Here is a 27,541-nt window from a genome sequence, read left to right as displayed (position 1 = left end):
ACACAAATTTCCCATTCTAAATTGCTTCCAACCATTCTCTCTTTGCTTTTAATGCACAACTTTCAGACTGCTATAAATAAAACCTGGCATATACCCACATTTCACAGCACAGACCCATGCTGGACTTGTGTATATGAGGAACGACTGAGTGCAAACATGATAAATGTAAAACTTAATGGGTACAAAAGAAGGGCAGAGGGAGGGGAGTAATCTCATCTAGAAATGTAACCCAAAGTATAATAAACGTTTCAACTGTCAAATGTCTTACTTACCTTGGAGGGATTTCCCCAAGCCCTGGCCCAGCTTCCAACCATGCTTCTGTAGCAAACGGTGTCCAATATTATCCTGACAGATAGAACAGAGAAACAAACCAAAAATATTCCAGTAATATATTCTTCTCTTCCACTGACATTTAAACACATGATGAACAAAAGAATTTCTACATATATGCATGCAAAAGAAATAAAATAAAAACTACTCGTGGGCAAGATTTGCCCAGTAAAAGGGAAAAGATATTTACATAATAAAAAATAATGAAAACAAAACAAAAAAAAAACACCTGCTGGCAAGATTTTTCCACAGGAACAGGGTTTCAGGGAGGGTCATCGCACTTTCTGACGGTGTGCTGGGCAACTTTTGTGCATAACAGGGGGAAAAAGCAATGTGGGAGAAAATAAAAAAAAACATTGACATTGAAAAAGCATAAAATCAAGCTAGTTATACAATCATATCCATCACCTAGAGAGCACCAGTTGATTTGTGCAAAGAAAAACTAATGATGTATTTAGTCTTTTTAAAAAACTTGTTTGTGTGTCAGGCTTTGAAGAGACCAAGTTAAGCAGTTACGTGTCAGACTTGCCCCCACCACTAGAAACCAAAACACAATCAGAGCAAAATCCAGGCTAGACTTGATTGGTTTTCTTAAAAAAATAAAAATAAAGATAATTTATTATATATATATATACATATATATATATATACACACCCACATATACATATACACATATATATATAATAGCATGCAGCCAATTATTAAACTGAAAAAATACAGTGAGGTTAGTAAAAAATACAAAACAAATTGAAAGTATAAACCAATTTAAAAGGAATAAATATATATATAAATATATATAAAGTAAAATGAGCTCAAGCACAGACTGGGTGATGCATTTCACATGTAAGCTAACAGAAGTACTAAGATGTTAGAATGGAACAGGCCTAATAACAGGTTAAAACAGCAAGGAACCATTAGTGCATGTAGGGAGAAAACACAACAAGCAAAATGTCTCATCTTTCAAAAAAGAAAATCAAAATGGACTAAAATTAACGTAAGTGGAGGGGACGTAATGCAGCAATTCAGTGCCAGCTTTTTACACGAAGGTTAAAATATATTTTTAAGAAGTTTCCTATGATGAGTGCTGCATTTTTAACATGGAAGGTATCAGGATTCAGGCATGCCTAGATGCCTTGCTGTTAAATGAATGGAAACAAATGGAAGATTGCTTTGACAGTAAAGTCTGACGGTAAAATGAAACTTCATTCGTCATATACTTAGGAACACTCCTGTTCCTCATGAATAACATTTCGTTAAAAATATTAAATTCTAAATGAGCTAGGATAGCCACAATAAGGTCAAAACTAAATGTTGTATGGGAAACACTGAGTTTTAAACCTCATAGAATTCTATGGAAAAGAGAGGATTCCAAGGGACAATATGGGAGCTTGGTGCTTTCTTCCCACTCCCCAGTCTGCATATGTACTGTATATGAGTGTGTTTATGTGTGTGCATGTGTTTGCGCATGTGCATGCGTACTTTAATTCATCAGCTACATTTCAAAAACTAGAAACAAACCAGACTTAAAGGAAAAGATTATACATCTCTGGCACCTCTCATCATGCTGCCTTGTGCTCTCCTCCCGTACACCATCTTTGATGTAACTTCACAAACAGAGAGTTGGGTATGTCTGTAGGGTCAGAGAAAATCATCAGAGCTTTTGCTCAGACTTAAACTCTGGTCTTGGATACCTCTGAAGAAAAGTGTTTGAAAGAAGAGGAAGTGGCTCTGATAAGTTAACAAAAGAAACTGAACAGTCAATATTCTAATTCATTCAATCCAGAGTTGAGCCTAGCTGAAATCTACGGTTCATTAATGAGCATGCTGGCTGGGGATGAGGGGAACTGTAGTCCAATAAACCTGGAGGTCACAAGATTGGGAAAGTTTGGCTTAGTACTTACACTGACTTTTTTCGTTGTTGTTGCTGTTGTGTGCCTTCAAGACTTTACAGCCTTATGGCAATCCTGAGAAATGGATGCTATTCATCAAAAATCTCTTTTGAAGTCTGATGTTTAACTGATTTTTTACTTTAAAGGAGTAAAGCTAAAAGCACAAATAGCATTTTTATTTCATCAGAAGTAATAAGGGAAGAAACCCGAGTTGAAATACAGTGGGCTCTTGGTATCTGCTGGGGTTTGATTCCAGGACCCGCTGTGGATACCAAAATCTGTGAATACTCAAGTCCTATTATATACAATGGCAAAGTAAAATGGTGTCCCTTATATAAAATGGCAACATTCACTGGATTGTTGAAGAATGCAATTAGAGGATGTTGATTGTATATCAACAAAAAAGATCTGGGGCATAGCTTAATTCAGAAGGTTTAGCTGGGGGGGGGGGGGCACAGCTTATATACCTTTTGTTATTTATGCAAATCATAGGCGGGTTACAAACGGCCCTCAAGGGGCCGTTTTCCCGCCGCCGCCATTCGCTGCGTAGGGAAGCCCCAGCTGCCAGACCGCGAGGCTTCCCCGTGCAGCAAAAAAGGAGCGGCGAAATGCCGCTCCTTTTTGGAACGCGGAAGTGGACGCGGAGGGGGAGTTGCGCCCTCGCGACGTCACTTCCGCCGCGACATGTCTGGACGCACAGCGTACAATACGTCAAGGCGCCCATGTGGATGGGCACTGCAAAAAAGTCCGCGCTCCGCACGTACTGGGAGGAAGGGCCGTCAGGAAGGTAAGAACCTTCCTAACCCTAATACGGCCCTTCCTAACCCTAGTACGCGCGGAGCGCATACTTTATGGCGGTTTGTAACCCGCCATAGACATTTGTTAAAACGTTTTTTACACTACAAAAATATTTGTCCATCTAATGCACCATTTAAAAAATATAATTGTGAATAAGATGGTCCATCTCTAAAATACTGAATCAAAATGCACCAATAGACACCCCTATAAAAGTGGGCCAAATAAAAAAGTTACATGCTTTCAGCCTGGTTTTATTCATACTGTCCTGGGCAACTTAAACTCAGGCTCAGGAAGAAAACATGAAATTAAAAAAAAACTTGTTGCCTAGATGCATTAATTAATTGTCATGTTGATCAGATGTTATCTCATAATAGTATCTGCAATTAGGAAAAAGTTTGAAGGATAGCATTCTTAAAAAGAAACAGTAATTCTGTTATACTGTACTGTACATGCAAGAGACAATGGCTTGGGTCCAAAGAAAATTAATTGTGGTCCCTCCACATTTGTTGGGGTTAGGACCCTCCATGAATGTGGAAAAACCATAAATAAATTTTTAAAAACCACTATTCTTTTTACCTAATAGAACATCTCTCTAGGAATCTCCAGGTGCTCCAATGAAATTCTATGCTCAACATCTGTCAGAAGTTGATCACAGAATCATGCTGGAAGATCTACAAATGCCTGGAGTAGTGTTTTCTCTAGGTCCTTCTAGGTTCTCCAGCACAACTCTATGGTCAACTTCCAGCAGAATTGCACTGGAGGACTATATCAATCAAAAACACAAATAATCAAATCTGTAAAAGTCAAAGCTGCAAATGTGGAGGGCCAACTGCATTTGGATTCTACTTAAATGAGGAACTAACTTTTAACATTTATTTCTATGATATCTAAGTGTCTCCAACTTGCTCTGGATCAAAACTGTAATTTAAATGGAAAAGAACAACACACAAAAAACCAGTACTATTATAGTGGCACTGAAGCGAAAGAATGGAAAGCTATTTGTTCATGAAATTATTTGTCGCTTTTCCTCTTTTCTCCAAAAAACAGTTGTTTATATGTTGAATATTCTGCATATTATGGCACAGTCTTGAAAAATCATCTTCAAGAAAAAAATCAAGTTTAAAAATAGTTTAGTTTTCTGGAAACAGAAAACAGTATTTGAACTCACTATTATATTCTGTAATGCCAAATGACAATCTATTTCTTCACTTCTCCTAGTTATTTGTTGATGGTTCCAGCCATTCCAGTGGACAAACCAAAATTTCCTTTCAAATTGTTTTCTTACACTTCTCAAAACAGACTTTGAGAATAGTGGTTCAAACTTTTAGAAAAAGAGACAATGTCCTTGTTAAAGAAATAAATTTCCAACAGTTAACTTTCTGACAAGGAATAGAAAGTGCTAAATCACAAGAATGTTGATATTTAAACTGTGGCAAAAAGCAATTGTAATTTTTTAGCACTGAACAGTAACCTATTTCTGTATAAATCAGTGATACCCCTAAAATATGGGGAGGCTCTTCTTTACTAAAAGTCGAGAGAAGTTTTCAATAAACAAAAATCGCATTACATGGACCAATGACCTGACTGAGCATAAAGCAGCTTGCTGTGCAAGGTGAGTGTCTCACATAGATGTAACAGGTTGTAACCCTATCCAAATTTGTTTGGAAATGCTACTGAAATCACTTCTGAATAAAGATGTACAGTCCACCCTTCATATCTGCGGACTTGCCATCTGCGGATTTCAGCATACGCGGATGGCAAGCCCACAAAGGGGGGGGGGGTGGCGTTGGCAAAGGAGGAGGAGGAGGGAGAAGGAGAAGAGGAAGAGCAAGAAAAGTAGGACGAGCTGTGGCTGGGCAACAGAGGGGGGTAAGAAGATGGAGGATGTGGGGAAGATGAGTAGGAGGAGGAAGGAAAAGGAGGAGGATGAACAGAGAAGAGGAGGAGGAAGAAAAGGAGGACGAATGGTGGCAGCATCACAGTGGGAGGAAGAGGAGGAAGGTGGAGAAGGTGAGGTAAGAGGAGGAGGAAGAGCTGCAGCAGCAGCAACAAGGAATAAATGAATGAGGAGAAGAGGAGGAGGAAGAGCAAAGCTGAGGAAGAAGGAGGTGGTAGGAAAGAGAAGGATGATGAGAAGAGGTGTGGCAGAGGTGGTGGGGGAAGAAGAGGAGGAGAAGAGGGGGAGGAGGCACGGAAGAGGAGAAAAAAGAGGTACCTCCCTGCTGCCTGCCACAATGAGAACGATGAAGCTGGCATTGGGGAGGGGGAGGGAGCAAAATGCAATAGTCCTCAATGGTGGCGCAGCCAAACAGCAGCGCCACCATTGAGTACTATGGGACTTGAGCATCCATGGATTTTGGCAGCCTGGAAAAAATCCCTCATGGATACCAAGGGCCCACTGTATAGGACTATATTTTTTACTGTGCTAATGGTTAATAGAAACTTTGTTGTCATTCTCTAAAAGTGGGACATGCAATAAAATATTGCAGTGTATCCATACTCTCTAACCCCTTCATTTGAAATAATAAGCTGGTGGAGGCTCAAATAATCCACAAAGGCCCAAAAATACCAGCTTCGGACTGCATTGAGGGCATGGCATTTATACAATGCACACCCCGAAAACAGCTGGAAGTTGGGCCGAGCCCATGCCAACTCAGAAAAGCTATGTTCAGGACTGCGGCGATGGCCCACTTTGGAAGCAGTCCCATGCGGTTGCTGTGATCCCAGCACAATTTTGGCACATCTGTTTCAAGCCTCAATCCTTCTTTTTTTTTTTTCTCCCAATTTTCTAGCCCCTCCATCCAAGGGATATTCAATAGCCCATAGTTCCTGGAGTGCACTGAACACACTCATATGTCATTGAACTCTTTTAGAAACAGGACGGAGATGCTCACTTTGGAAGATGAGGTTTTAGAGTTTCCATATTTCTGCAAACCATGTGATTCCCCTTTCTTCAGTTGCCATTTCAGCTCAATTTCTTTCACTAAATAAAGGTCTCTTAAAGGGAGTAGTCCAATTACTGCAACACTATATCAAAGCATTTTCATGGATTTTAATATTGAAAAATGCAGCAGCTTTTGGTTAATTAAAGTATATCAGCAGCAGGCTGACCAGAAATTCTGACAGAAAACAGCTGCTTTTGTATCCCCACTCCTACAAAAGGAAATGGTTACTACCCAGATGAGACATTGTGCTTAAGTGTGTTGTGTTATGAATGCACTAAAAAGAAACAGACAAATGAAGCCGTTATGCTATTTCCAAAAGCAGTGCAGGTGGAGTGAAAGCATTTCCATACGAACCTGGCTTTAAAAACTGGGCTGTCAAAAGAACAGTTAAATGTAACACAAAGTAAGAAACTGTCCAACCAACTAATGGTAATTCGTTTTTGTTTTCAATTTGTTTGCTTTGTTTTCAATTCACTGCTTGCAAGTAATGTACTTATTAAAGAAGAATGAAAGCATAAAATAAATACAAGACCAGCTGGGAGTTTTAAGAGCGTTGTGACTGACATAGTGAAAGGGGCAGGAGAAACAAACATTAGAAGGGGGCATGGGGGAGAGAAAAAAAATAGAGGATGGTTATACACATTAGCACGACTTACCAAGCCACTCAAGAGGCTGTGTGTGCTTCAACTTTTAAATTAAAGCAACAGCTTCCAGTTTGTAACCATCTCGTGATGATAAAAACACACACTTTTAGGTTTCATGCAACTCTTTACTACATAAAAAGAACATTCAGAGCAAAGAAGTACAATCATTTTTATAGCAAAGACTGTAGGTATGGTTGCTTTGTTAAGATTTCCTTAAGGTAGCATACCCTGAGTAGTAGTCTGGCTACGGTTTGTCATTTGAGGGATGAGAAATAATGAGCCAACTTGAAAATACACAGTCCAGGTTAAACTGGTCCCTACCCCACCCAAGAAAAATTGAGAGGAAGTGCTGTCATCTCTTGAGTGGCTCCATAAGGAATGCTGACTGTGCATCGAGGAATCCATAAGCTGGAAGACTAAGTGCTACAGAGGGTGATTCCATGCAAAAGAGGAGGCAAAAAAGAACTAAACGGGGTGGGGGTGGGGATTCCCGAAATAAGACCCTAGAGCTTACTGCATATGACACAATGAAGACAAGAGAGAAAAGCCCAAGAGTAGTGCTACATCATTCAGCGTTTCTAGAAAGCACAGTATGTATAGTGCTTGGCAACTTATAGGCTGCTACTAAATGTCAGATTGGCAGCCCTGTTAAGTTACACACTTTGGATCCAGGGGAGTCCACAGATCGGTACAGAGAAGCAGTGTGGCAAAATCCAAGTCTCCTCAGCGATTGATAATCACCTCCTCTTTTTCTCCCCCTCAACTCAGGAGCCTGGATTGAATTAACCAACCGGAATTAACTTGTCTGCAAGATTCAAGACTCATAAGACATTATCTCTTATGTTTGCAGGCACTCTTTTTGTAGGGACCAAATCTGCCCTCTTCCCCAAGAATGGTTTCATGTATATGGGTCATACCACTGCGTCTGCACCTCTCCCTCATTGAACTAATGCTGGCAGATCCAGAGATGATTAGGTTTTACTTCACTACTCTGTCTGAAGAAGACTGTATATAAATCAGCCGGTCAAGGAAAGTCAAAGCAGTCACATGGCACTGCATCATTCCTAAGAAGCTTCCAAGCCAGGCTGGCCCTGAGCAAAATACAGAATCTGCAGCTTTATTTCCATTATCATGTTACTTTCACTTTGTTTTCATCTCCCAATTGGACAGGAACAGAGTCTAACATACTTCTCTTCACACTCCAAAGACCACTTCTTCACAAACGGTATTTTCTAGTTTTGCAACAACTGATTCATTTAAGCAATTTAAATGTGATTTTTTTTATTCTACTCTTTTTGTCTAATTTACTCTCAATTCTGAGGGATGTCACAGTAACTGACATTATACAAGAAGGTGGGAGTTTAACAGCCAAAGCTACACAGAAAAATTTAGAGGTGAGCCAAGGTCCCAGAAATTAATGCACATGAAGGAATTAATTTAAATAACTGTCAAAAGGTAACAGCTTTGGGTAGGAGGGTAACAATATGGAGGCTCTCCAAGCCCTGTATGTGGCTCATGAGGCATTCATTCCAGCTACCAGAATTGCAGCCATTATTTATTTTTCAAGCTTCAGGCTACATGTCCTGTCAGAAACTTAGGATGTAGTAGTTGGGAAGGTGATGGTGTTCAAACAAAAGCTTGTTTTAAAGCACAGAAACAGGGAAAAATGCATCCCTAGCTGACAAAAGAACCTGATCTTGCCTATCTGGACATCAACTGTGGAAGAACTCTGTTGTGTTTTTAAACAGTGCTGTGATCTGTAGACTCCCAAATCAGCCTTTACCACCTACCATCAAGCTCTATGTTGTAGCAATACAAGTCAGGATCCCCTCAAATAGATAATGCTGCAGAGCCACCTTGTGAATTCAACTGTGTTCCCAAGCAAAGCCATCCCCAGTAAGATTTCTATGCTTCTCTTGGGCTTTATTTAGCTTCTAGATCCAAGAGATTGCAACAGCTTTTTAGAAACTTAAATCCACTTATGTTTTAGAAGGCTTTACTTACTACGGTTAAGCCTTTATGGGAAATCCACTTATATTTCCTGCTGAAAATTGGATTTTATTTGCTGTTGGAACGGGGGGGGGGGGGGGGGGGGACGACGACTAGTTTTTAGCACTGAAAAGTAAACGGCAATATTTGATGTTATATTGCTTCCTGAAAGTGGGCAGAAATGCTTTAAGCTTTACTATCACAACAACTATGGCATCTACAACTGCAATCAGAGCAGATTAAAACACTAGGCCTTTGAAAAAATTTCACTTTGGCTCATTTGTATATCGGCTCACAGCTGTTTTATTCATGTTGGGAAAAACCAAACTCTCCAAAACACTGTCCAGAGCTGTTGAGGGTCCATTTAACACCTTCTTAATCAATATTCTAGCACTAAAGCAACCAACTCGTGTACATTTTATTGGGAGGAAGTCCCACAGCACTCAATGGTGGCTTACTTCTGAGAAAATATGCATTTAACTACACATGTTTTAAAGTACTCGTGTAAAATATTAATTCAGGATGAGAGAAATCCTGTTTGGACTACTGTAACGTACTGTATGTGGGCTGCTTTTGAAGACTGTTCAGAAACTTCAGCTGGTCCAAACAACTATAGCCAGGTTCTTAAATGGGGCCAGCTACAGGAGGCATAGAACTTTACTGTTGTAATAACTCCGCTGGCTGCCAGATCATTTCAGGGCACAGTTCCAGGTGCTGGCTATGAGCTATAAAGTGGTACCCACTTTGGTCTAGGTCAGTGCTCCCCAAACTGTGGCCTTTAAGAGATTTTGGACTTCTGCTCCCAGAAGCCTCAGCCATGTTGGCCAATAGTCTGGGATTCTGGGAGCCCAAAATCCTTTAAAAGGCAGTTTGGGGACCACTGGTCTAGGCTGTCTGACAGAACATATCTCCACATTTGTTCCAGTCTCATGTTCTGCAGACTACTTTCTCTCTGTCTCACCACATTCATAGCCACATCTGGTGAAAACAGGAGAAAGGATCTTCTTAGTGGCTATATCAAGGCTCAAAAACTCCCTTTCTAGAGAAGCTAGGCTGTTTCCCTCTTTATCTTTCATAGGCAACTGAAGACATTTTTGTTTTGGCAGGCCTTTAAAGACCAATTTGTTCATGCAGAAAGGGACTTTAATAATGAGTAGGTAGTGAGGGAGAATGTAAGAGCTTTCTGTATACCATTGGCATCCTTTTAGTGAAGAGTAGAATCTGCAAGTGTCTGGGGGCAGGAAAGGACTCTGCCACTGAGGGATATTTGGGGCTTGCTCTCACTTCTAATGTCTGGTGGCCTGGATGAAAACACCCAGATTTACCTACCAACAGATGGCCAGCCAGGGACTGGACTTCCTCCAAGGTCAGGTATTTTGCCCAAAAGAAGGCTGAGGATGTAGTCATGGGATGACAGCTAGCCTCAGATGAGCCCCAATCTGGTTGCTCTCCCTGTTGTTATTTTGTTCAGGACTATTACAAAGTAATTAGATCAATAAAGTGGCTCTTACTTAACCCACATTTGTATCTGGTTTCATTATCCCATGATAGGTCATCAATGCGGTCCCAGACACATGTGGTGCTCAGTGCTGTGGGGGAGGGGGCTACCTTTGATGGCCTCCACATGGAGGAGACCAGAGGCCTTTGGTACCAGTGCAATGCACTGTTTTTTCACCTGCAAGGGGGAGAATCACAGGCATTATAAGGCCTGGCTGCCCCGTCACATGTCCCTGTGCAAACCTTTCTTCATAACCTGCCTTCTCACCCTCTGTCACTGAATAATCATGGTTGCTTCAGGACTGGGGAGGGTTTTCCTCCCCCTTTTCCTTGTTGCTGAAGAAAGTTGGGATGATTACCTAAGGTGGTCTTAGTAAATAGACCATCTTCTGGAAGGCAGTGGGGGAGAACGTAAGAGTGCAATGTACACCCCCAGGGTCAGGTGTTTTGTCCAAAAGAAAGCTGAGGAGATGATGGTGGTGGTGATATTATTAATAATAATAACAGGCATGCTTTAAATTGCTTTTGATTCCATTGATATTATATTCTAACTTTTGTGTGATGTGTACTTTTAAGTTTTGTAAGCAGCCTTGAATCCTAGAGCTGAGGAAAGATAGGGTTGAAATAAATACATGAACAAATAAATTGTTGAAAGAACTGAAGATACTGGCTGAAGTAACAATACACAAGATACTGTTACAAAGGACACATTAAATTATGGCAAGCCAGGTGAAGCCAAGATCTTCTTTCATACTCTAATAAAGCTAATGCTAAAAACAAAACACCATCCCAAAAAACCTTGACCATTCTCTGAACAATAATTTGTTCATCTTTTCAGTTTGGTCAAATGGTTAACTGTAGCTGAAATATTCAGAAAATTTGCTGAATCACCTCTGTAATGATTCTAGATTAGGGACGTTACACAATTACATAATTATTTCTTTAGCTCTTTTTTCTCAGATAAGTTCTAATTAGAGAAAATCGAGTTGTTGTTGGTCAAAAAGAATGGACTGGATCTGATTTCCAACTAAAATTACAGTGTGCCCTTTGGAACCAAAGGCTCCAGATCCACAATTTCGATAGACAGCAGATAATCACATCCCATATTATTAAATGGTAGTGACAGGAACATGTATGGGTCAGTGTATCCACATTTATGTCACCGCCATTTAATAATATGGGGCATATTCACCCATGTTTTTTCCTATCTATAGGCAGGGGGGCAGAACCCTCCTGGATCCAAAGAGCCCACTATAATGTGACTTTTTCAGCCACAGCCAACTTCCTCAATTCATTTTAAGGATATTTAAATTCTGATAAGCTAAATTAGATGCAACCAATCATAAGACCAAGATGTCCAGGTGGTTACAAAAAAACTAGAAAAAAACAAAGGCTAAAGCATTTCGCACACTGAGAGGGCTACATATTGCAAAATCTGTATTCACAGAAAGGAGAGTTTTGAACAAACTACATTTTCAAGCTTTGGGACATGTTGCTTATAGAATCTTCAATAAATCTGTGGGCCATAATCAAAAATTTAGGCTCTCAAGATTCTTGCACAGCTGCTGTACTCACTGATCATACATCTCAACAAGGCAGCTTTGTTAAATTAAGTGGAACTTTCCTATGACTGGCTATGTAGGCTGACAGAGCACTACTCACTGGCACAAGAAGCAAAGGCTGCTGCAGATCAGAGGCAACTGTCCTGGTACTAATGTCTCCAGCATGGCACGCAATGCTGATCCAATGCGACCTATTCCATGACAGAGGGAAGCTGGCTTTGCATTTCAATTGGAGTGTGTCTGCATGTCTCTCTGTGTACGTGCACAAACAAGACTGAATAATTCAACAGAATCAGGTGCAGCTGCATCACTCTTATCCTTCCCACCCTCTCTGCAGCATTATTTCATGTGTCATCAATGACCGCCATGCCTAAGTCTAGCATCATGCCAGCACAATAAGACAGTAGATACTGAATGCAGTGTTCACTGGACCAGAAGAACAGAAATAAGAGAGGGGAGAGGGGAGAAAAGAAAGGAGAAGGAGAGGAAACCCTAGAAAAGAAATTAAAAATGCAGACCGTGCAAATACAAACCAGGTCATGGCTGCTTAGCTAATTTGGGCCAACTGCTGTGGAAGAAAAAATGTCGAACACCCCAAGTTGTGTAAATTTCTGTGAACATCTCAACAAGCACACAAATACGCACACACACAAACACAGGAAAGCAAATATATGTATATATATTGCTTCTTTCCTAATGCTAGAGTTTTTAAAAAGCATTCACAAATGCAATGGTACTGGGAACAGTCTACAGTCAGTAGTCTCTAGGCCAAGCATTAACAGGGCTGGATTAACTTCACAGCTGAGACTACTGCTGAGCAGGACTAAGCTGGAAGACTGACTTTGTGTGGAGAGCAAGCTAAATCAGAAACATAGCAGGCATTTCTCTTAGAAGGGCCAAATGAGCATGTGCAGTGTTCTGAAAAGTGCTTGGCCATATCTAACTGGACAGCACTACAGTTAGCAAAAATAGCACATTCCCCTGTCATTCGGATATTATCAGGCAAAGGTCCACACCCCTACCCCTAAAGGCAAGCTTAGGTATGCTGACTTTGCAACAATGGAGAATATAAAGGAAGTATACTATTCTAAGAGATTCATAAGTTCAAAGACTCTTTTGAAAAAAGATTTTAGGACCCAGTGGTGCTGCTTCACATGTAGTGCTAAGCACTGGCTTACAAATACACTCCTTGGCATTGGATTAGCTGAGGTTTATGCAAGGCACAAGGAGGGTTTGTTCATCTTCTAAGCTGCTACACTTCAGGGATCCTTATCCACGTTGGACACCATGAACCACAGGTACAAAAGAACTCCAATTGCCAAGCTTTTTTATTGTACGGCATGTGTCATAATTATGGCCATAGCGAAAAGGCTATTAATGATAGTCTGGAAGACACTGGCAAACCAACATGGCTTATAAGAACAAAAATCAGAAGGGCGGGGAATGCTATGAATGCTCAAGAGTGCACCCCAAGGAAGCATGTGGCATACAATTCCAAAGACAAAACAGAACACTACATGTTTAAAAGTTAAATGTATCCTTTAATCCAGGTGTTGGCAGCTGGCAGAGCTTTATGGGATTCACTGCCCCCACCCATGGGAGGGGTGGCACTACCTCTGCTCTAATCCGCACCACTCTTTTTCCCTGCAATGCCTCCTCCTCATTGCTCTCTTCTCAACTTTTGTTTACTCTCTAGTTTTAAAAATGCTTTTCCTGGGCCTAAAACAGCCTGACGGATCAAAACATGGCAAAACTGCTCCTCCCACACTGGAATGAGGACTGAAAAAATGGCCTTGGGGACTGTGTGCATCTCACAGGCAGCACTCTGCCAATCCCTTCCTTTAATCCAGTCCTGAAAATGCTTGGTCTCTATGTGTATGTATTTTGTTTTCATTTCCACAGCCTTCTCCAAAACACTAAGTACAGTGGTACCCCGGGATACGAATGCGCCGCCTTACGAAATTTCCAGGTTACGAAAAAAATCAATTGAAAAAAACTGTTCCGGGTTACGAAGGTTATTTCGGGTTACGAAAGAAATTTTGGTGCTTTTCGGCGCTTTTTCGCACCAAATCGCGGCTTTTCCCCATTAGCGCCTATGGGTTTTCGGCTTGCGAAAGCCTTTCGGGTTACGAAAGCGGTGGCGGAACGAATTAAATTCGTAACCCGGGGTACCCCTGTATCCATCTCATTTCCTTTTGAATTGCTACTCCAATGAGATTACAGCCAAAGCAAATATTAAATGCTGAGGTCTCAAAGGCATGTTTAGGCTGCAGAAACTACTGCTACACAGTATAGGGGAGAACAAGCATAGATGTATCATGAGGAAGAGCTCAAAAACCTGACATGCTTAAAACAAACCGCAAATGGGTAAGTGAGCAAAAAGCAACTCTTCTCTTTCCTGTCCTTTTTATGACTGCTACAGGCAGTTTTTGTTTTTAAAAAATTTATAACTGCTATTTATTTATACTAGATTCTTCTGAATCCTGCCATTTTTGTTCTGCGTTCTCTATCACTGGGTCAAAGAAAATCTAAACTAAGGTGGACAGAACATATTTTGCCACTCATTATTGACCCAATTCATGCAATTAAAAAAAAGGGGGGGGGTATTTGATATGTGACATGAGCTTCTATAAAGAATCACAAAATTACTTTCTTTGTTGTTGTTTTTAAAAAAAGTTTCTTAGATTAAATAATTAGTGACTTGCCTCACTTTAACATTAATTAAACACATTCAGATATATTATCAGATACCTTCAGTTGCTTATTCTAAAAATACGATCAGTCTAGGCTAGTGGAGCTGTCAAAGAACAGGTGAATACTATCTGACCTGCCAGGGGCTTGAGAGTGAAAAGTGATTTCTTACCGATTCTATAGGCTTGTCTAAAGACGCCTGCTCAATCTCCAGATGGCCTTCTTCATACTGATCAAAGTGATTACCCTGCAAGGAAAAAAAAAACCAGACATTACTTCTTCCATGAGGCACAAACCATTTTTTATTGTTAAAAGGTCCATGAAAAGGAAAGTTAAACAGGAAAAAAAAGGTTTGATTAGGTAATATGGAAGGAAGAAAATGATAGGAGAAGATAAATAGGAAGAATACTGTATATTGATGACATGAATAGGACTTAGGAGGCCAAAATGTACAATTGCAGCATGGCTTAAAAACCTTGCAAAACGCAACTCGATAATAGGGTAATAATGACAATGATAACTATACAATGATATATAGAAGATTTCACTTTTATATTCTTCATTCAATCTATATTTAATTTCGCACTCCTCATTTTGCTTTATTGTGGTAATACCATTTTTAAAAATAATTATTTAATGTGTCTCGGGGTGAAGCAAATGGGGCAAAAGGAGCAGCCAAATGCCATTCTGGCCCTGATTGCTCCAGGACCACAGCGACCGGACGCCGTGGTCCCAAAGTTGGCTGCTACCACAGTCTCAAACACGCTGCCAGAAGGAGCGGCTTCAAATCACCTTAGGCAGCCTTGGAGCGACTTCTGGGCAGTTTGGGGGTGTGCGTCGTTTAAACACCAAGCTCCCAAAGCACCAGGAAGGCCTCACCTAATCACATTACACTTTTCTTGTTTGTTCCACATTGACAAGATTTGTAAGTTTCATTTCACTGGTGCAGAACTATCCAACAATGAAGGATTTATACTATTAATTTCAGAGGAAAAATATTCTTTGAGTATGGAACCGTTAAGTATTTTCCAGGCCACTCCAGATCCTCAATATAAGCCTTACCACAGGCATCTGAGCTAGCTTTCATTAAACCAATATCAAGTCAGAACTCATCACATTTTCAAACAATTTCTTTTGCTGGCCTTGTGTACATGCCTTCAAGTTGTCTGTCAACCTATGGTGACTCCATGAACATAGGGTTTTCTTAGGCAAGGAACACTCAGAAGTTGGGTTGCCAGATTCTTCCTCTGAAATATAGCTTACTGCACCTAGTACTCATTGGCAGTCTCCCATCTAACCAGGTACTAACCAGGGCTGACGCTGTTTAGCTTCGAAGATGAGATAGGGTCTGGTAAGCTTAGGATATAACTGGCTATCAAATGTTCCATGATCAACAATCAACATCAAGTCACTCAAGAACATTAACTGCCCCAAAGAGCATTAGACAGATCGTTCACTAGAAGTGTATCATCATACTCAATATGGTTGTACTATTTCCTCATAACAGCTCTTCCAGAAAGCAGGTAGATTTAGTTCTTTTCAAACATGAGCTTTTGATAATTCTTCAATCATTAAATGGAGAAGTTTGTAGAATTCCAAAGCTTGTATGATCACTTCAAAAGCTTTCATGTCAGTTAAAAAAACTTCACATGTTGTTTTTTTAAAGAAAAATCAGAGTTGCTCTAGCCATCTGTGCAATTAAAATTCAAATTAAACACAGAACTTTGTACCCTCTGGATTTCAGTGTTTGTTTTTTAAACAATGAAGGCAATGAGGTTTCTAGCATCTGCGCTTAGACAGGGGAAATGCTAGGGAAATATGTGAACCATGCCCGGGGTAATCTCAAATGTTGCAGAAGGTAAGGATAGAAAATTCATACAGACCACCAATCCATCACTTTCAAACTATTCTTTATTCCAATATATGCTGGTCCACACTTAAGACGCAGGGATATTTCTAAATCCTGGATAATGAAAAATTCAGAAAAATTCAAACTAATATTTTTTATGCAGCAAGAATGGGCAACTATGTCTACAATTCCATCACTCCTGCCTTGCACAGCCAATGTTGAAGAACTATGGAAGCCGAAGTCTAAAACTATCTGGAAGAACAGAGTTGCCCATTCCCAGTTTACCCAGTTTCTATTCTTATTTCATAAACATCCTATGAGTTACAAATAGGAGATGACTTGTACACATTTAGTGGTCTTTTCTGAGTGGTCGGAGGTGTGGTATCCAAGGTCTCCGGCACATGTGTGTGCACAAGCACATACTTTTCTGCATATATTGTAATATGTGACTCAGTGAAGTGATACACACAACCAATAATGTATGACTAATAGGCAATGATAAGGACATATATTAAATGAACCTAACTTCTAAACTGTCACAGGGACGTAGTCAAGGAGGGGGGTTCTTGGGGTCCAGACCCCCCCTTCTATTAGAAAAATGAATGGTGCGTGCTGCTGCGCCACCGCACCCAAGCCCCATTATAATGGTGGCACTTAGTCTGGACCCAACCCCCTTCCTAAAATCCTGGCTACGTCCCTGACTGTCATCCCAAATATTATGTCCAATATGGATTTTTCTGAAATAAGTAACTGTTATGACTTGCTTTACATCTGATGAAGCAGAGGCATGATTATAAAAGCTCATGGTGCAAAAATCTAGTGAGTGTATGATGTCTCTTCCTGATTCTCTTACTATTCAACATTTAAGATGACTGAGTTTATTAGAAGGGAAAACAGTAAGTTTGAAAGCACAAGAAGGAAGGAGCATTATTATCCAGAATCTTGAAAGTCTATCAATCCCAGGTTTGAGATTTCTCCACTAACAGCCTTCAGTCACTTGCCATTAATGATTGAGCTCCTATTTGCATGACTAGTCTTATTTATGGAAAAACTAGCCTAGCAACCAAAGACTATTAAAAAGTATTAAGAGTTAAAATACGAGAGGATACTTCAGAACTGAAACAAGCAGCACAGATACCAGTACAATCTGGGTTCTATTTTAAGAAGTTATACATGTTTCAGATGCCACAGAAAGCTAATAAAAGAGATTAGCATTAGCTACTTCCCTGGGAAATCTACCTTATAAGTAAGAACCCATTCTCTTTAAGACTTAAAATGTGGTACATTGTTTAAGAGAAGACAAGAGACACAGTAGCTCCACATACAACCATCACGTATCCCTGTTTTCCACAATGTTGCTTTCCTTCTTCCAGATTTATGATGTCAGCACCTATTAGTCTGTGCTGTGGAAATACAGAACAATACAGTACTACTGGCAGTCTGCCTATCCTCTCTGCCTATCTTTGTCTTTTCGCGAGAACAAGAGGGAGGAAAGTACGGTAAGAGAAACTCAAGGCAAAAAGGAGGGAGATTAATACTCCATGAACTTTTCTTTGCAAGGCTCGAACCTAGGACATTACTCTTGACCAAGTCAAGCGGTTTCAGAGGAGTCCTTGCAGCCCAATCTGGAAATGTCAGTGATTGAATCAGGGATCTTCTACAGGCAAAGAACATGTTCCCACCACTGAACTACAGTCCATCTCCAATAGGACCAAGCATGCATTTAACTCCTTCAAACTGATTATTTGACATTAGAAAGGGCAGAAAAGGAACTAACCCAGAAATGTTATGGCACAACATTATCTATTACATTATGTCCTATACATTACATTAGGGTTCAGAACTGTATGAGCTACATGCAGCTCAGCAGAATCTCATGTAACCCTCATGCCTCCTCAGATAGTGTCCCTCCAAACTTCAACCACTATTTTTGAGCCAAAAATATTTTTTGGGCTGACAATGACTTCTAGGAGGCACAATTTAGCATTTAATTACTGTTTCATGAATCTTGAATTCATTTGGAAATGTCCACAAGACCTTTCAACATAGTGTTGCTCGTGGTCTCGAACAGCCTTCTCCCGGATATAAAATATGTGCCAGCAGTTAGTATCAAAACATGATGAATGCCTTTTTGTTTACTCCAGCACTTGGTGGTTTTATGAAGTTAGCTGTTAAAGGTTTTTTTGTTTGTTTTTCATCACTATTTATGCTGGGGAATCTAGGATTTTGTTACTTTTGAACATGGTATTTGGAATACAGTATTTGCATTTTTACGCTATTGCTTTTGTGCACTACCTGAAAATAAAAGATGATATGTCAATACTGAAAATGCAGCTGTCCCTCCATTTTCGCAAGAGATCCGTTCCAGAACACACACACACACACACACAAATGGAAATTCGCAAATATTCAAGCCCCATTGGCTTGAATGGCCATGTGCTCCTGCGAATGCGCCATTGTAACCCACTCCGCTTGTCAATCCACAAAGGACCGAGATTGTGGACTCAAAGTCCATGGAAATGGAGGGACGACTGTATTGAAAATAAAAGTACTGTACACAGTATATATAAAGAGAGAGAACCAGTGTGACGTACAGTAGTTGTTTGGGTGTTGGACTATGACTCTGGAGACCAGGGTTCAATTCCTCGCTCAGCCATAAAACCCACTGGGTGACCCTGGGCAACTCACACACTCTAAGCATCAGAGGACTGGCAATAGCAAACCCCCTCTAAAGAAACTTTACAAGTAAACCCCATGATAGGGTTGCCATAAGTTGGAAATGATTCAAAGGCACACGATAACAACAAATATGTAAAGAATATGGATATTATTCTCAAACATTTAATTGGGAATTATATCACTGGAATTCTTGTAAATACTTTAATAACTTGATAACCCATTCTTCTTACATCAAAGATAGGGCACAAATCACATGTGGGACATGTGCACTTCAGTTAAGGATTGTCATTCTGAGAGGCTGGCAATATTGCTCATTGCCTTTAGATTCTAGCATGCTGGGGAATATAACAAAAAGCACAATATTTCAGAGTTTAAAAAACTTCCTACTGAGAGATGATAAGCATTAGGGACAAAAATAAGCTGAATAAATCAGAGGCTGACAACTGGAGAGAGGTCTGTGTGATACAGATTTGTCCAAGCCCAGGAATTTAACACAATGCAAAATCGCTGAGATTGAAAACAAGTTCTGTAGTAAGCACAAATGACTCACTGGTACCTCTTTATTACTGCCTGGTACTTGTACACAAGTTCTGCTTCCATTAGCTGCCATTTGGAGGACATTAAGTGCAAAATAACCACAAAGAACAGTATGTTAAACAAAGCTAAGAAAGTGGAAGAAAGCAATATTCTCCCCACATGTTAAGTGTAGATAATTGATAAACTCTGTGCTAGGGTGAGAATCATGTGCTGTGCCAGATGTTCTTCACAACTGGCTAAGCTGACTAGGTCTGCTGGGACTTCTAGCCCAACAACATCTGTCAGGTTACATGCTTCCCCATGTCTGGTCTATGTACACAGCTGGCACTGCCACTTTAAAATCGGGATCAAGGAACTGTGAAACAATCATATGGTGCTAACTGATCCTGCAGGGAAGGGTTGAACAAAAAATTATCCAACTGACAAAAAACAGTAGCCAAAGGCTCCAAAACAGTTACCACAGTTTACCAAGCACACCGTGAAAACAGCATTGCCTGTGCTGAGTCAAATTCAATGGCTCTGCTGGCCTGATCATCACTTGTATTGATCAAAAATGACAATCTGCCCGCATGATAGAATCCTCTTTGTTTTCAAAAATAAACTAAATACAGTACAACATGATTTCTGCTTGGTGTACAAACACTGTGGAAATTCAGACACAAACAGCACAAGTGCTGTATATTCAGCCTTAGCTGTAAACAGACAGAAATAATCTTGAAGCCACAAACATTTGGCTACTAAATTCACTTTTCCCCCAGATGATCTAACAAAAAAGCTGAAACTTACAATATGGAAGCATTACTTCTTTTACAGATTTATACCAGAAAGGCAAGTAGTACAACACAAAGTATTAGGCTGAACAAGTCTGGTCATTACACTTAAAGTTGACACATATGCCAAAATGAAGTGCCTGAGAGACTTGGAAATGGAAATAGAGCAATGTTACAGACAGCCAAAATAAAGCTGCTTCGAGTCACAGTGGAGGTATGGTGTTTCAATTATGCATGCGTCCTAAGAGTCCAGAGTGTTTTACCAATTCATTTCTCTTTCACATAAACAGATTTTATACCAGTAGCTCTGGTCTGACATGAAGCGACAGCAGAGATTGCTGAAGCAGGAAGAGGAGGTAAGCTGAAGTGGCCACCTGCCCCATTAAAGATTTCCACCTCCCCGCAGGAGAAAACTATGCCTGTGTCTACATACACACACAAATATACAGGTATCACTTTATAGGCATGTCTCAAAATAGATTTTCTGCCAGAGCTGGATTAATATTTCAAATTCCTTGGTATCAGAATCAAGTTGTCAGAAGGCTAAACAGTCCAGACACCTGGGATCTTTCCAATCCCGTCCCTCAGAGTACGTGATCACAGAACAAATACACCATGGAAAGGACAGCCACTTGTTTGTTGGCAGTCTCCCACCCAAATACTAACTAGGGCTGACCCTGCTTAGTTCCAAGATCAGATAGGATCTGGTGGCTTTAGGGTACTGAGGCCTATAAAACACCCCAAAAAGAAAGGACACATGTAATAATTGCTTTGAGAACAAAAAATTCAATTTAAAAAAACTAATTTTTAGTTCTTTTTTTTAATCATGTATTTTTACTAGCACTGAGTCCCAGGAAACATGAAACCTTCAGTGATGTTTTAATGTTGTCAATGTTAATTGTTCAACCAGATCACACATTACACTACAGGTGTAATATTGTTTTATTCCTGAATCTCTCCCAGTTCACACATAACCCCCCATAACCTGCATTCTGGATGTATACTTGTAGGTAATATCAGCAGCATCATTGAAAGGAAAGAAGCATCCAAAGGCAGAACATTCATGAAAGAAGTGAGTGAAAGGCTAAGGGTTTCAAGGGCCTCTTTTCAACTGTAAAGAAACACTTCTCCAGGGTATTTAGAAATGCAGAATAGGTATCAACACACTCCTGCACATAATTTTAGCATAATGTGCAATTTGCACTTAAGAGGACATCTTGGGGTAAGCACTCTACCAGGTCCACAAAACTGGGTTTCATAACCAGCAGTTCTGGTATACACTCCTTAATAAAACAGTCATTTTATTTAGATGATCACCAATAAATCCAAAGCACTCTAATTCAGTCAAAACAAATGTTTTGAAATAAGAAACGTGATTTTAAAAATAAAATAAAACCACAATTTTGAGGTCTTTAATCAGACTTTAGATCAACCCCCCCAGAGTCTATCCAGGAATTTCCAGTATTTTAAAAAACGTTTTAGTTTTAATTGGATTATTTTAATTGTTTTTAAAGTGTTGTTTTAGTGTGTGTGTGTGTGTGTGTTGCCTGCTGTTAAGTGTCAAGAGAAGAAGAAGAAGAAGAAAAAGAAGAAGAAGAAGAAGGCCCTCCCTCCTTTCCAACTGTCATCTTCTGGTTTGGAGGGAGTGAAAGGACAGGCCCAATGCAATCGGGACTGAAGTAGAAGGCCCTCCCTCCTTGCCAACTGTCATCTTCTGGCCTGGGAGGAAGTGAAAGGACAGGCACAATGCCATTGGGGGCCCAATCTAGATTAAGAAAAAGAGCCCTCCCTGCAGTCCATCTATCTTGGTCCAGGCCTCAGAGAGAGAGAAGAACTGCTGGACCTGATCCCCTTCCCCACCACCATTCCCTTCTCCTTTTGTGTTGTGTCTTTTTAGACTGTAAGCCTGAGGGCAGGGAACTGTCTAATTAAAATAATAATTGTAAGCCGCCCTGAGTCTCTGAGAGCCTTTAGTGCTGAAGGGCAGGGTATAAATACAGTAAATAAATAAATAAAAAAAATAAGAATGGATGCAATCTAATATCCCGAGTCTTAAGAGAGAAATGCTTTTGGTCAACAGGACAACAGATCACAGACTGCTTTAAAAAAGAACCAGGCTCACAGCTGAGAATGCTTCTAGATTCTGCTTTGTTGCTAGATGGTCAAGTGGCAGCTGTCATAAGGAACACTTTTGCTCTGCTTTGGCTGTATTTTTGTGTGTGGAGAAGGCAGATCTGGATAGTGTCACACATCCACTGGCCACATCCCAACCAAATTGCTGCAATCCATTCCACAGGGGTGTCCTTTAAAGTGTTCACAAACTTCAGACAATATAAAATATCAGAAAGTTTGACCAGGGCCTATTTTGAATGAATTTTATTTAAGGTTGTACAGCTTATGCTGATTTCAAGACTGTTTAGCTATCAATTTAAAATGCTGGTCAATACCTGAAGTCATATTTTAGTCAACCATTTTTTAAAAAATCACAGTTCGCTTTAAATCCAGAACATGCCCTAACTTAATTTTTTCTAAAAGAGCCTTCATTGAATCCAATAGATTCACTAGATCATCCACATAAGCCCTCAATTTGTGCAGTTCTTTTTTTTAATCCTCCCTCCACAAATTCTAATATCTTGTTTGATGTCTCTGCAAAAGGCTCCAATACCAAAATATAGAGCGAAGGTGAGAGGGACAACTTGGTCTAGTTCCTTTTTTTATCTCAGTCGGCATTGCTGCATTGCCACTTACCAATACCTGGCCTTTTTGAACTGATTAAACTATCTTTATAGCTCAGATAATATTTCCCAAAACTCCATTCTCTCCAGTACTTGAAATAAGTAATTCCACAAAATATTGTCAAACGCTTTTTCTGCATCCAAAAAACTCACAGCAGTTTTTTTTTTCTAATTATGATATTCCAAATACTCAATAACATTCAGGACAATTCTTACATTATTCTTTAATTGTCTTTTTGGCAAAAATCCATTCAGATCCTCATGAATCATCTGAGAGATATGTTTCCTCAGCTTCAAATATGACATCAGAAGAGGAAAATAAGTTAATTGCTCTATTTAATTTTAAAGTGGAAAAAATGGGGATTAAATATTTTGGAGTTACAATTATGAAGAACAACAGCTTATTATTTCAAAATAACTGGGATGGATAACTGAGGAACTTTCAACTGAGCTAAGTTTTAAATGGTACATGTATAAGAAATGGAAAAGGGGGGAAATCACCAAGGAGAAATTGAAACAAATAGCTAGCGCATGTAGGGGTAAAGTCAGAAAAGCAAAAGCACAGAATGAGCTCAGGCTTGCCAGAGAGGTTAAGAACAACAAAAAGGGTTTTTGGGGGGTATGTCAGTAGCAAAAGGAAGAAGAAGGAAATGGTAGGGCCACTCTGTGGAGAAGATGGCAAAATGCTAATAGAGGACAGAGAAAAGGCAGAATTACTCAACACCTTCTTTGTCTCAATGTTCTCAGAAAAGGAAAAGGGTGCTCAGCCTGAGGGAAATGGAGCAGAATATGGGAATTTCATCACAGAATAAGCAAAGAGGAAGTACAGGAATATCTGGTTAATCTAAACGAATTTAAGTCTCCAGGACCAGATGACCTACATCCAAGGGTATTAAAAGAATTGGCAAATGTAATCTCAGAGCCATTGACAATAATTGTTGAGAACTTCTGGAGAACAAGAGTGGTCCCAGCAAACTGGAAGAGAGCAAGTGTTGTCCCCATCTTCAAATAGAGAGAAAAAGAGGATCCCAACAATTATTGTCCAGTTAGTCTGACATCAATACCAGGAAGGATTCTAGATCATTAAACAGAGCATCTGTGAACATTTAGAAAGCAATTCCAGAATCAACATGGGTTTCTGAGAAACAGGTCATACTAGATTAATCTGATCTCCGTTTTTGATAAAATTACCAGCTTGGTAGACAAAGGGAATGCTGTAGATATAGCATATCTGGATTTCAGTAAAGCCTTTGACAAGGTCCACCATGATATTCTTGCAAACAAGCTAGTAAAATGTTGGCTAGACAATGCAACTGTTAGGTGGATTTATAACTGGCTGATTGGCCGAACCCAAAGGGAGCTCAACAATGGCTCCTCTTCATCCTGGAGAGAAGTGACCAGTGGGTTGCCATAGGGTTCTGTCCTGGGCCAGTGCTATTCAACACTTTTATCAATGACTTAGATGAAGGAATAGAGGGCATGCTTATCAAATTGGCAGATGACACCAAATTAGGAGGAATAGCTAAAACCCCAGTGGACAGGATCAAAATTCAAAATGACCTTAATAGATTAGAAAGCTGGGCCAAAACAAAATAAACTTCAACAGGGAGAAATGTAAGATACTGAATTTAGGTAGGAAAAAATGAAATGCATAGATATAGAATGGGGGACACCTGTCTTTGGAGACTATGTGTGAAAGGGATCTAGGAGTCCAAGTAGACCACAAGTAGGATTTGAGTCAACAGTGTGATGCAGCAGCTAAAAAGGCCAATGCTATTTTGGGCTGCATCAATAGAAGTATAGTGTCTAGTTCAAGGGAAGTAATAATGCCACTCTATTCTGCCATGGTCAGGCCTCACCTGGAATACAGTTTCCTATTCTGGGCACCACAATTCACAAAGGATGATGACAAGCTGAAGCATGTTCAAAGGAGGGCCACCAAAATGGTGAAGAGCCTGGAAACCATACCTTATGAGGAAAGACTTAAGGACCTGAGTATTTTAGCCTGGAAAAAAGACAGTTAAGAGGTGATATGATAGCCCTGCTTAAGTATTTGAAGGGGTATCACATTGAGGATGGAGCAAGCTTGTTTTGTGCTGCTCCAGAGACTAGAACACGGAACAATGCATGCAAGCTACAGGAAAAGAGATTCCACCTTAACATTAGAAGGTACTTCCTGACAGTAATGGCTGTTCGACAGTGGAACACACTCCCTTGGAGTGTGGTGGTGTCCTTCTTTGGAGGTCTTTAAGCAGAGGCTGGATGGCCATCTGTCTGTGATGCTTTGATTGCGCGTTCCTGCATGGCAGGGGGGGTTGGACTGGATGGCCCTTGTGGTCTCTTCCAACTCTATGATTCTATTCTAATGGATGGAAAGAAACTAAAAGGGAGTTGGACTGGTAGGGAAAGTTAAAGTTACCCATTTGGGGGAGAACTGCAGTAGTTTAAAGCAAATGTTTTGCCAATATTTTTATTTTCCTATTTTATTTTATTTTAAAACATTCCCCATCATAAGAAATGGAATACCTTTTATACAGTGGAAGAAAGAAATTTCCACATTTGTTTGGCAGGGAAGGAAACCTAGAATAAGGCTCAAAACTTTGTATGATGCTAAAGAAAGGGGTAGTTTGAAACTTTAATTGTATTATGAAGCCAATTGTTTTGTGTGGCTGAAGAAAGAGATTTTGCTTTAAAATGAGACTTTTGGAAATTGGTGGTCATAATTTAAGATGAAGGGCATAGTTATCTTTGATATGACAAAGTTAAGATGCAAGCTGAATTTAAAAATCATTGTATTAGAAAGGTTCTTTTACAAGTTTGGCATAAATATTTCCCCCCAAGATAACGTTAGACACTTGAGATAGTATCTAAGCCCAAATGAGTTGTCAAAAATGTCTACAAATGTTTTAAATCAATGCTGGAGTCGTCAAGATAAAGAGCACTCTATGTGAGGCTCTTATAAGAAAGCAAAAAATTATTGGTCTGAGATTTAATGTTAATTTTCAAAATCTCACCAGTAATAATTTTATTGGGCATTGTGGCTATAGAACTGATCAGAAAATATGGGACAATTTATCTGATATATGATAATAGCAGCAAGAATCTTGGAAGCAGGCTGAAGGACTGGCAATGGGAGATTCAATTGTTAAGGTTGCTGTCTTAGCCCCAGTTGCCAAACTGGTGTGGGCTTTAAATGACAAGCCCATTGAAGATTTTTTTACATATTGGAAATTGTTTATGGAGTTTTTGAGCAATAAGAAATCTAACAATGCATCAATTTGTAGCTATGCCTCCTAGTAATTTTAGTACAATTAATTAACTATCTAATTGTAACTGTAATGGTAAAATATTATATTTTCTCTCTCTTTTGCTCCCCCCCCCTTTTTTCTAAGAGTAGGGATTGGTGGGTCAGAGCCTTTTTGTGGTTTAGCTAGTTAGTTTTTAGCATATTAATCAATGTTAAGTGTTTTAGTATTATGTATTATTTTTAGTTTAGTTGACTTTGTATTGTACTTCCTGTTGTACACCGCTTTGATCTAATTTGGAAAAGCGGTATATAAATAAACATTATTATTATTATTATTATTATTATTATGTATTTTGCTTTATTTATTCTTTTTCATTTTCTCCTCTTTTTATATTTTCTTTTCTTTCTGAATGTTTATGGGCTTTGGTTTGTTTCGTTTAAATTAATATATAATTATTTTCAAAAACAATGCTGGTCAACACCTGTAAAGACCTAAACAGTTTGGTACCATGAGTGGAAGCTCTGTTCTGCATTCTGCTGGCAGCAGAGAGATGATTAGTGGTTTGGGGGAACACAACCTTCTTGGAAGCGACACCCACACTATGGCATTCTTTGAAGCAGGATGAACATTTGTCTTCATCTCTGTTGAGGCATTGGCCCCCATAAATCTATAGACTGCATAACAATTTAAAGTTTCCCCTTGTGTTTCTGATGATTTGGCAGATTTACTGTTGCTATTAGTATAATCTGTGTTTAAAACATTTTTAAATGCATAGTTGAACATAGTTGAAGACTGGCTATTAGTAACTCTGTAAGACAGACTAGTGGAATATAAATGATATAAATATATGCTCTACTCAGGAAACTGAGTATGCAAAGGGATCTTGGAGCACCTTTGACAGTAAATGAAAGAAAGAAGTTGTTATCACAAGCTTTCATAGACTTGAGCCTACTTCCTCAGATGCATGACAATTATGCACAAATTGGGATTCTGCAACCAGAGCCACACATTTATGGCCATGATATCTATAATGTGGTTACTGCATCTGCCATCAGTTTTGAGATCCACTGTTCTAACATAGTGTAATACAGTGTGCCTGCACCAAGCGCAGGCTTGCCATCTGCAGTTTGAGCTTCTGCGGATGGCAAGCCCCAGCTTTCTAAATGAGCACGTGCGCATGAGGTAGCGCTAGCAGGAGCATGCACCCATTAAGAAGAATGGGACTTAAGAATAGATCCCCACGGATAGTAAGGGCGCACTGTATTACTAAATTAACAGACATAAACAAAATTGCTGTATTCATAGGCAGAGAATAAAATAACCATTTGCAGCTTGCTGTATAATAATAATAATAATAATAATAATAATAATAATAAT

At 39.6% G+C, this 27,541-nt stretch overlaps 1 protein-coding gene across 10 annotated transcripts in view; it reads right to left on the bottom strand.

Moving 5' to 3' along the window:
- The window catches only part of GPATCH8 (G-patch domain containing 8), an 89,794-nt gene that overhangs the window by 47,410 nt on the left and 14,843 nt on the right, over positions 1 to 27,541 (bottom strand). For 3 of the 10 annotated variants that reach the window (XM_042477491.1, XM_042477494.1, XM_042477486.1), the window contains exons 2-4: positions 14,519 to 14,593; positions 6,318 to 6,335; positions 273 to 345 (exon numbers count right to left, since the gene is read on the bottom strand). Coding sequence is in view for 1 of the 10 variants with exons in the window: in XM_042477485.1 (XP_042333419.1) it covers positions 273 to 345; positions 14,519 to 14,593 (148 nt within the window). In the remaining 9 variants the exon portion in view is untranslated. Of the gene's footprint in view, positions 1 to 272; positions 346 to 559; positions 938 to 6,317; positions 6,336 to 12,188; positions 12,224 to 14,518; positions 14,594 to 27,541 lie in introns of those variants that run through there. The other 7 variants (XM_042477493.1, XM_042477490.1, XM_042477492.1 and 4 more) reach the window with 5 other exon arrangements.

The sequence above is a fragment of the Sceloporus undulatus genome, chromosome 6 (assembly GCF_019175285.1).
Source record: "Sceloporus undulatus isolate JIND9_A2432 ecotype Alabama chromosome 6, SceUnd_v1.1, whole genome shotgun sequence".
Classification (NCBI taxonomy): domain Eukaryota; kingdom Metazoa; phylum Chordata; class Lepidosauria; order Squamata; family Phrynosomatidae; genus Sceloporus; species Sceloporus undulatus.
The sequence above is the reverse complement of the archived record's forward strand: the minus strand, read 5'-3'. Positions and strand labels throughout refer to the sequence as shown.